Below are 11,361 nucleotides of genomic sequence, written 5' to 3' on the forward strand. Positions count from 1 at the left end.
GGCAGAAGACACCTTAGAAAACATTGACACAACAGTCAAAGAAAATGCAAAAAGCAAAAAGCTCCCAAACCAAAACATCCAGACTGGCCTTGAACTCAGAAATCTGCTTGCCTCTGCCTCCCAAGTGCTGGGATTAAAAGCATGTGCCACCACTGCCCGGCTGTTTGATTTTTTTATAGCAAAAAGCTCACTGCTTGTAATCATTCAGTGGCAGTCAGGCAAGTCTCATGTCTGTAGAATGTCTTTCTGTTTGTGTGCCTTTCCTTCGGGTCTATCCCTTGATTTGACACTGGAGCAAGAAATGCCTCTTTAGAGAGCATTGGCTTTGACTTAGCATCAGAATGTCAGAGACCTTGCCACATTGCTATCCCATTCAGTCACTGCTTCATGTCAGAGGATTATGTCAAATGCTTAATTTAGCCAAATTTAGGAAATAGAGGAATAACTTCACACTTGCGGCACTCAGTCATTATATTGAAACACCATTTAAGTAAAAACACTGGTTGAAGTCTTTCTGGGTTGGGAGAATTACAAAGGGGAATTTGTCTTGTTCTCTGTTCTTTGGTTTGTTGGCAGCATGATTAATCTGAGGGAAAGTTCACTAAGTGCACTGCTACAAACTGACAGCACACTTTTCTAAATACAATATACATCTGAGCATGCTTATTAAATAGTCAGGTACTAAATGCTGGTGTGTTCACATTTCCTCCCTTTGAAGCCACCAAGAATGCTATGCTAACATGTGGTATTACATAGAATTCTTTCTCCTAAAACCTTTCATCTGTTGTAGTGCATAATTGGGGAGCTCCTAAGACATTGCTAATAATCATGAGACTGCAACTTTCTTGTCCTAAGTTGATATCTTCTGCCTAGTCCATTGGAGTCTTATCACCATCCAGTTTTATGTCTGGGTCGTGTGTACCTAGTTAGAGCAGATGAGGAAATGATTGTGTGTACTTTTAAATCCAATGAAAATATTTCTAAAGATTTTAGAAGTAGCACTTATAATTTGACATCAGTTATGTCATAAAAATGCTGTTGCCAGTTTATCATCTTTAAGACAAGAAACAGCTTGTAGGCCACCCTGAAATGTCTTGATAGCAGACAACAGTAACATATCAACTTAAATTATCAAAATGTATAATGTCTATAGATTTTTGTATATGCTGAACTACATTTTATTTAAAATGGATCTTGCATTTCTCTGAGCTGCAAGGGAGCCCAGACAGCTCCATGCCTGGTGAGCACATCCATCTTTTTGAAAGACACATTCATGTCATAAATGGAGCTGGGACCGAGATTTAATGTTTAAATATGAACAAAAAGCATTTGCCTACCAAATTAAGTTCAAATGAAGGCTTAGTCTGTTGAAGACTGAGGCGTAAAACCAGCCTTTTAGAATATTACATCACTATTGAGAGCCTTTTGTGCAAAATAGGGTGCTGTTCAATTTCACCAAAGGGAAAAGATGTATGTTGGGATTAACTGCCTCCCAGAGTGAAATAATAAAACTAAACCCTCCAATATAAAAAATAAATAAATAAAAGTAAAAAGTAAAAAAGCATGGTGCTGGCATAAAACCAGGCATGTAGATTAATGGGGCTTAGCTACTTATATTTGAGCTTCTTGCATATATCGCTTGATATCTTACATCAAATATGGTACAATTTCTTTTTTATTTATTTGTGTATTCTTTTTTTTTTATGTATGAGTGTTTTGTCTGCCTGTACACCTGCATGCCAGAAGAAGGCATCAGATCCCTTTATAGATGGTCATAAGTTACCATGTGGTTGCTGAGAATGGAACTCAAGACCTCAGGGAGAGCAGTCAGTGCTCTTAACTACTGAGCCATCTCTGCAGCCCTACACTGTGACATTTCTTGAAGACTAGTAAATTATTCTGATCAAAAGCTAACAATTCTGATGGGAAAGTCAAGATAATGAGAATGGATTCAAAACAAAGATCTAGATTTAATTTAGCTCTTTGAATAAATGGAAGAAAGTGATCAATTAACATATTCCTGTGAACTGTAAGAATAAAATGGCTGCCTCCAAGGTTCAGGGACCCTCAAGGAAAAGAGAACAGAGAGATTGTTCACAGCCAAAGATCAGAAAAGCAGAAATGGCTCTCCTGAGTGAAGAACCAAGCAGCAGTGTGAAAGTCGGCACCAACAGCTGAACCTAGAAGTCTTAATATACCACGTTCCTTCTCCCGCCTTCCCTGGGGTGGTCTTTGGGCATCTTCCTTCCTGGCAAGGAAGCTGCTTTCTCAGAAGCTGCTCTTACCTATAGTTCAGTCTGTTATAATTAGGTGCACACGTATGTATAAGACGGTAAGCACTAAGCATTCACAAAGTGGAACACGCACTAAGTAAAAGCAAAAGTGCCAGTTTGCATGTTAGTTACTCAGAGGGGAGCTCTGTGGGAGCTTGCTAGAACCTGCTGGAGCCAGCTTTGATGCTTTCCCTAATCCCTCTCCTTCCTCTTGTCAGATTACCTCATACCCAGCTGCCAGACTTCTTACTCTTCCTCAGTGTTCCTGGTGTTGGGAAACACTGTTTTAACCTCAAAATCTGTTTTAACCCTAATAATTCTAGGTCATTGGAAGCTGAGGCATGAGGACTGTGATTTCAAGGCCACCCTGGGATGGGTGGCCAGCATGTGTTACACAGTGAGATGCCTTCTTTAAAATAAATAAAACAACCCACAAATCATAAAATGAATAAATGTTTTAATGGCTTTTCACTGAGAAAAAGAAGCACAAATATAATTCTGAATCTGAAATTTACAGTTAGGTAAACATTCTTTTCAAATACACAGAACAAAAACACAAAGTTAGAGGAAAGAGGGTTTGATGGAGTGAGAGATTGTAACATTACTCTCAGGATTTAACAAAGAAGCAAAGAATAACCACAAACCACAAGATATATTAGTGGACAAGACTTCCAACCAAAATTAGTTGCCTGGCATTATGCAGCACTGCTCCAGGAAGAGCAGGTTACAAACTTGCTACAATCTGATGTGCCTCTAGGATTCATATTTAGAAAATTACTATCTGGTCTGATAGTACTAAGAGACTCCTTTCAGATTTTGTTAACTGTGAGAGAAAATACCACAGGCATGGTGGCTATCATCAGGAAATCTGAAAATAAATGTTGAAGATAATATGGGGAAAAGGAACATTTATTCACAGTTTGGTAGGGGTGCAAAGTAGTGCAACCAATATGAAAATTGGTAGGGCTGTTACTCGAAAATTAAAATTACCATATGACATATCATACAACTCCTGAGTATAGGCCCAAAAAACTCTATACCCAGGCACAAATTCACCTGCTCATCATTTTTATTGTTGCTATATACTTGTGATAGCAAGGACATAGAACCAGCCTAGTTGCCTATCAACAGATAAATCAATAGTGAAAATGCAGTACATGTACACAATGGAATATTCTTCAGCTGTAAAGGAATCATGAGATTTTAAGGAAATGGATGGATCCAAACAATATAATATTTAGTGAGGTCACCCAATCCAGAAGGACCAAACTGCATGCTCTCCCATATATGAGGATCATAGCCTATATAGTGTATATATGTAAAGAGGTATAAATGTGGTAAAACCTGCAAAATCCAGAAAGGAGGCCAAATATTAGGTGATGGGAAAGATGAGGTGGAAAAAAGGACAATGGAACATGAAAGGGAAGAAAATCTACTGGGAGCAACAGGGAGGGGATTGAGACCTTCAGAAGGGAATGTGGAGGAAGAAGAACAGCAAAAACACACTTCGTTTGAAATATCACAATGTGGGGCTGGGGAAACAGCTCAGCTGCTAAGAGCACTAGCTATTCTTCCAGAGGACTCAGGTTCTATTCCAGCACCCACATGGCAGCTTACAATCATCACCAACTCCAGTTTAAGTGTATCTCTCACCATCTTCTGACATCCACCAGAAGGTGGAGCACTAGGCACACACATGGAGCACAGACATGCATACAGGCTAAACACCTGTATTTTAAACACATAAAAATGTTGTAATGGTACGTAACACTGTAATGACTTCTTTAAATGAGTCTATATGAAGGGAAAGAGGGATGTGCTCAGGCACCTGAAAGCCAGTGGATGGGGGCAGGTGGGGCAGATATAAAGATAAATTGCTGACAACAGTGAAGTTGGCAAGGAACAATTAAAACTCTTTTTAAAAAATATGAGAGTGTAGTCCTTATGAATGGAATTAATAACCTTATAAAAGAGGTGCAGAGCCAATGAGATGATTTGGTGGCTAAAGACACTTGCAGCCCATGCCTGGCAAAAAGCTCTCCAGCTGCCGTGCAAAGGTAAACTGACTCCATAAAGTTGTCCTCCAACTCACACATATCGTGTGCATATATATACACAGTGATTCCAAATATGCTTGAGGCTAAAACAAGAAGCACAAGGAAGCTATGTGTCTATGAAGGCCTAGGATGGGCCTCCTCTGCTACAGAAAAAAGGCAACAACCTGCTTGGCAGAGATGGTTATCTACTGGGAAAGAGGTGTTTTCAAGCACCAGATCTAAGTTATTAGATCACAAACTTGGATGACAGTTGTTATTAGATTGTTTCATAACCTGAAAGTGTGTCCTTTGGAAATCATCTTTGGTATAACAACAAAAAAAAAAGTGACAGGCATAGCTTCCCAACGCACCAATGTTGGGAAGTGTCAAAGGACATCCTACTATTATTGTGCTTGATCAATAAACGCATGATGTCCCTTCTCTGTGCACTACAGGAAAAGAAAACAGTACTCCTAACAAGAGGGTCAATGCTGTTTTCCATTTTTGAATATTCAAATAGGATGAAAACTGTGTGTTGAGACATCTTTGTCTCATTTCCATGGTTGACTCTTTCTCACTTCTCTCAATCATGCTGTGACACTTTCAACTCCCCATCCTGAAACACCTCTATATTTCATGGAGAGGGTATTCATGTGTCCACACAACATAGAGATTTTTATTCAAACAACACTCGTCATGAGTGACTGAAATTTCCATTTGTGTTTGTGGATCTCTAGGATCAAGTTACAGCTAGAATATAATTTGCAGTGGCTACTCTATAGTGATTGAATGACTCACAGGTGATTAAAATATGCACACATAGAGAGAGCCATGAGCCAGAGACACTCACCTGTCTGTTAAACAGCCACATAGGATATTTCCTACTAACACACCAACCAAGAATAGAAACTTAGCTATAGAATCCAGTGACTGAGATTCACACACCAGGTCCCACTGAAAGATATGGAAACCATCAAAGTAAGCCTGTCAGACTATATCAAAATGCTTCAACATGTTTCATTCTAGAATACACCTGAACTCTTCTCCCATTTCAACACAATCTGACTTCTACCATCCTGGTCTCAGATTAACCACACCTGACTTCAGGAATCTTCCCTTGGTAACTAGAGCCTAATTCTTTAGGTTGCACTACTGATTTGTAATCCATGCTAAGGAATTCTCAAACTTGGCCATATACTGCAATAATTTGAGAACCTTAAAAATTGTTCTATATCCCATACCCAAATACATCCTCTCATAATAAATGACGAAAGATAGATAGATAGATAGATAGATAGATAGATAGATAGATAGATTATATAGGTATAGATATGTTGACAATACTGAAGTTGGAGACCAGGACCTGTGCACAGCCCCATTCTACCCTATCACAGAAGACAAAGTATTGAGACTTTAGAGTGCTAGGGATGGAATCCTGAGCTCATACATGACACACAAGCATTATACCAGTGATCCATACTCCCAAACAAGTCACTATAGTTTTGTTCAATCTTCTAGATATTTATTATTTAAATCAAAGCTGAAAAATAAATACCGACTTGTAATATTTATAGCAGAACACATGAATTATTTGTTTAAACTGATTTGATACATAAAAATTACTTCTTAAACTGTGATCATCCTCTAGAGTGAAATAATCAGAAGAACAGGTCCCTATCCTTTATTAGTTATTAGACTCACTGAATTGTTTCACATTTAATAGGTAAATAATCAATATTGGCTAAGAGATGAAATCTAAGCTCAGAGCATGTGCACTATCCATGCTATTGCTAAACATCTGTCATGAACGTATGACAGGAAATGAAGTCACTTACCTCAGTAACAATGGTGGAGAGGAAGGTGCTTTGGTCATACACCCAGCCATCCACACAGGGCTCTGTGTCTGGCTCTGTCACACTGGAGAAAGTGCCGTTCAGACCAAGGAGATGCCACTGTGGTTGGATGAAGCGACGACACTTCTCTGGTCTCAGGTTGGAGTCCAGGGGGATGGAGATCCTCAGGAGGTCATCTTGGTTCAGGATCCCACTGCCATTATCAGAGACAGTGTCATTGTCAAGGATGGGGACCCAGCAGCGATGATTGGGAATGGCAGCTGTGAAGTTCTCCAATAGAGAATGAGGAGCCATTATGATGTTGCAGATCAAAATGAAAGTCATCTGAAGAATCTGGAATCTCCCCAGACTGCCAACTTGATTCAAGAGGTCCTGAAAGGCCATCCAGGCAGGACTGATGACTATGTCCAAAGGAAGGCACAAAAAAATCGCTCTTGCGTGAGCACAAATGATTTAACAAGTTCTTCTTCAGTATAGAGTAGATCCCGGCCCCTTCTTAATCTGCTCCCTTTCCCTTCTGCATCAGGGCCAGAGAGCGAGCAGCAATCCCCTAACAACTTAGGTGTTAGGTACTTAGCTACTTTCTTTAAAGTCATCAAGAGGAGCAATCTGCTGAGTTGCTTTCTGTAATGAATCTGTTAAAAATCTACTTTGTGAGACACTTTGTCTGTGTAGTGCTCCTTAATTACCTATGGACATTGATCTGAAAATTCTCTGAGAGCAAATTGTAGTTAACCTGTTATGCAATATGCAGTCTTTACAAAATGTATAACTTGCCAGACTCAGAAGTTAGGTGTATTTTTTTTACTTTCCTAAGCCATGGAAGAGAGTGCTCTATATTCACTGCAGCTAGTAGTAAAGTTAATGAAAAAAATTAAAAGGTAAATTAATGCAAATGAGGTATGGCACAATTCTTGGCCTCTGCTACCTGTCCTCTTTCAAGTCTATTCATGCCATGAATTCTGATTGTAAATGTATATTAAGATGGTAGGAGGGTGAACAAGAACAAAATGTTAGGTCTCAAAGAAACCTGGTACAAGTCTCACTCAGGAGCTATGGCTCCTCCCAGCAGTTCTTACCCTGCCCCCATCCTAAACCTCTTCCTCCTAGGGGTTAGGCTTCCATTTCCCTTCCCTGAGCTTCTGATACTTACATAACTCAGCCATTTAAGATGCACATTTTCTCTTGGTCTCTTGGTGTTCTCTTGGTTCCCAGGAGTTCTCTTCGCCCCCTCTCGTCTCGCCGCTCACAGCCTGGTTGAGTCTGCCGCATGCTCAGTCTGCTGCATGCTCAGTCTGCCGCATGCTCAGTCTGCTGCATGCTCAGTCTGCTGCATGCTCAGTCTGCTGCATGTTCAGTCTGGACTTTTCCAGTACCTTGGCTGTTCTCTCCCTCTCATCTACAACAAGCCCTTCTCAACCATGCCTTGGAGCAGTTGTGTCCTCAGACTTTTTACTCATCTGGTGCTAAAACCATGATGAACTCCTTTCCTAGGGACTCCTTCTCTCTGAGCCAAGCTGATGAGTTGACTCTGCTAAGGCATGATCTATTTGTTCTGCTAGCTTCTACCATCCACCGTGTTTAACTCCAAATCTAGAGTCCACCTCTTCAGCTGCTTCTTCCCACCACCTGCTCTAGCCATCCACATCCCCTCACCTACTGGGTAAGTGTACTTTCTGACTGCTGGAGCACGCTATACTCTCTGGAGCACCCACCATATGGGCATCTCAAGTTTTTTATACCCTCTGAGGCCATACCACATGGGCAACTATCTCCCAGTACACTTCAGCTGCTTTCTCCTCTCTTCCTCTACTGAATAAGTGTCACTCTGGAGCTGCCTGCTTTGTCTATTATTGCTACAAAAGTTACATCGGGCTTCCAGTTCCCATCTGTGCCCCAGATCTGACCCTGTGCTGAGCTGTCCATGCCCAATTCCCACCAGGAGAGAGCTGGTCTCCCAGGAGTGCTCGCACACCTGAGAGCACAGGTAAGACCACCACTTCTGCTCCGAGGGATACTGCCAGAGCCCTCAGGACACAGGAATCGAGGAGCAGCCTGGGACAGGATTCTTCCAGTTTCCATCTGCACCTGGAACTGACCCTGTGCCACAGCTCTCCATACCCAAATCCTGCTGGGAGAGAACTGATCTCACAGGAGTGCTGACACACCTGAGAGCACAGATGAGACCACCACTTCTGCTCAAATTCTTCGCCCAATAGGGACCCACTGAGAGCCATCAGGACACAGGAACCAAGGAACAGCAGAGGACAGGATTCTTTCGGTTTCCAACTACACCCCCAAGCTGACCCTGTGCCATAGCTCTCCATACCCATATCCTGTGCAGAGAGAACTGGTCTTACAAGAATGCTGACACACAAACTTACAGGAGGGACAAGCCACAGTCAGAGACAGCAAGACTAGCTAACATCAGAGATAACCAGATGGTGAGAGGCAAGTGCAAGAATATAAGCAATAGAAACCAAGGATAGTTGGCATCATCAGAACCCAGTTCTCCCACCACAGCAAACCCTGGATACCCCAACACACCAGAAAAGCAAGACTCTGATTTAAAAATTACATCTCATGATGATGGTGGCAGACTTAAGGAGGACATAAATAATTCCCTTAAAGAAATACAGGAGAACACAGGTAAACAGGTAGAAGCCTTTAAAGAGGAAACATTAAAATCCCTTAAAGACTTTCAGGAAAACACAACCAAACAGGTGAAGAAACTGAACAAAACCATCCAGGATCTAAAAATGGAAATAGAAACAATAAAGAAATCACAAAGGATTTCTGGAGACAGGAAACCTAGGAAAGAGATCAGGAGTCATAGACACAAGCATCACCAACAGAACACAAGAGATAGAAGAAAGAATCTCAGGGGCAGAAGATACCATAAAAAACATTAACACAACAGTCAAAGAAAATGCAAAAATCAAAAACTCCTAACCCAAAACATCCAGGAAATCCAGGACACAATGAGAAGACTAAACCTAAGGATAATAGGTATAGAAAAGAGGGGAAATTCCCAATTTAAAGGGCCAGTAAATATCTTCAACAAAATTATAGAAGAAACTTCTCTAACTGAAAGAAGAGATGCTCATGAACATACAAGAAGCCTACAGGACTCCAAATAGACTGGACCAGAGAAGAAATTCCTCCTGTCACATAATAGTCAAAACAACAAATGTACAAAACAAAAGAATATTAAAAGCAGTAAGGGAAAAAGGTCAAGTAACATATAAAGGCAGACCTATCAGAATTACACCAGACTTCTCAACAGAGACTATAAAAGCTAGAAGATTCTAAGCAGATGTTATACAGACCGTAAGAGAACACAAATGCCAGCCCAGGCTACTATACCCAGCAAAACTCTCAGTTACCATAGATGGAAAAACCAAGATATTCCATGACAAAATCAAATTTACACAATATCTCTCCACAAATCCAGCCCTTCAAAGGATAATAAGTGAAAAATTCCAACACAAGGAGGGAAACTGCACCCTAGAAAAAGCAAGAAAGTAATATTCTTTCCACAAACCCAAAAGAAGATAGCCACACAAACATAATTCCACCTCTAATAACAAAAATAACAGGAAGCAGCAATCACTATTTCTTAATATCTCTTAACATCAATGGACTCAATTCCCCAATAAAAAGACATAGACTAACAGACTGGAGACTCCAGAGAACCAAATAACCATATCGAAAAATGGGGAACAGAGTTAAACAAAGATTTCTCAACTGAGGGATATCAAATGGCGGAGAAGCACCTAAAGAAATGTTCAACATCCTTAGTCATCAGGGAAATGCAAATCAAAACAACCTTGAGATTCCACCTCACACCAGTCAGAATGGTTAAGATCAAAAACTCAGGTGACAGTAGATACTGGCAAGGATGTAGAGAAAGAGGAACATTCCTCCATTGCTGGTAGGATTGCAAGCTGGTACAACTACTCTGGAAATCAGTTTGGTGGTTCCTCAGAAAATTGGACATAGTACTACCTAAGGACCCAGCTATACCACTCCTGGGCATATACCCAGAAGATGCTCCAACATGTAATAAGAACACATGCTCCACTATGTTCATAGCACCCATATTTATAATAGCCAGAAGCTGGAAACAACCCAGATGTCCCTCAACAGAGGAATGGATACAGAAAATGTGGTACATTTATACAATAGAGTACTACTCAGCTATTAAAAACAATGACTTCACGAAATTCACAGGCAGCCAGGCAGTGGTGGCGCACGCCTTTAATCCTAGCACTTGGGAGGCAGAGGCAGGCGGATTTCTAAGTTCAAGGCCAGCCTGGTCTACAGAGTGAGTTCCAGGACAGCCAGGGCTACACAGAGAAACCCTGTCTCAAAAAATACCAAAAAAAAAAAAGGCAAATGGATGGATCTAGGAAATATCCTGAGTGAAGTAACTCAGTCAAAAAGACCACACATGGTATGTACTCACTAATAAGTGGATATTAGGGGGATGGTGAACTGGAGGTAGCAACCAGAAAGTCCCAGATGCCAGGAAAGCAAGAGGCTCCCAGGACCCAATGGGGATGACATTAGCTGAAATACCCTACAAAGGGGAGGGAGAACCTGTCAAGACCATATCCAGAGGTTAGACATGGCTCCCTAGGTGAGGGATGGGGTCACTCACCCATCTCCAAAATTTTAACCCACAATTGCTCTTGTTTAAAGAAAATACAGGGACAAAGAGTGGAGCAAAGACTGAAGGAAAGGCCATCCAGAGATTGCCCTACCTGGGGATCCATTCCACATGCAGACACCAAACTCAGACATTATTGTTATGTCAAGAAGTGCATGCTGACAGGAGCCTGATACAACTGTCACCTGAGAAGCTCTGCCAGATCATGACCAATACAGATGTGGATGCTCGCAGCCAACCATTGGACTGAACACAGGGACCACAATGGAAAGTTAGGGGAAGGGACTAAGCCACCAACCAAAGAGTATACATGGTGGGACTCATGGCTCCAGCTGCATATGTAGCAGAGGATGGTCTAGTTGGTCATCAAGGGGAGGAGAGGTCCTTGATCCTGTGAAGGTTCTATGCCCAAGTGTAGGGGAATGCAGGGCCAGGAAGTGAGAGAGGGTGGGTTAGTGAGCAGGGGGAGTGGGGAGGGAACAGAGGTTTTTTCCAGAGGGGAAACCAGGAAAGAAGATATCATTTGA

General features: G+C 41.4%; 1 protein-coding gene across 2 annotated transcripts in view; it reads right to left on the reverse strand.

Annotated features, from left to right (window-relative positions):
• The window catches only part of LOC116103497 (solute carrier family 22 member 19-like), an 82,646-nt gene extending 76,100 nt beyond the window's left edge, over window positions 1-6,546 (reverse strand). For both annotated transcript variants that reach the window (XM_031389559.1, XM_031389558.1), the window contains exons 1-2: window positions 6,145-6,546; window positions 5,160-5,263 (exon numbers count right to left, since the gene is read on the reverse strand). In XM_031389559.1, the coding sequence (XP_031245419.1) occupies window positions 5,160-5,263; window positions 6,145-6,546 (506 nt within the window). The remainder of the gene's footprint in view (window positions 1-5,159; window positions 5,264-6,144) is intronic.
• Window positions 6,547-11,361: the final 4,815 nt, after the last annotated feature.

The sequence above is a fragment of the Mastomys coucha genome, unplaced genomic scaffold (genome assembly GCF_008632895.1).
Source record: "Mastomys coucha isolate ucsf_1 unplaced genomic scaffold, UCSF_Mcou_1 pScaffold21, whole genome shotgun sequence".
Taxonomy (NCBI): domain Eukaryota; kingdom Metazoa; phylum Chordata; class Mammalia; order Rodentia; family Muridae; genus Mastomys; species Mastomys coucha.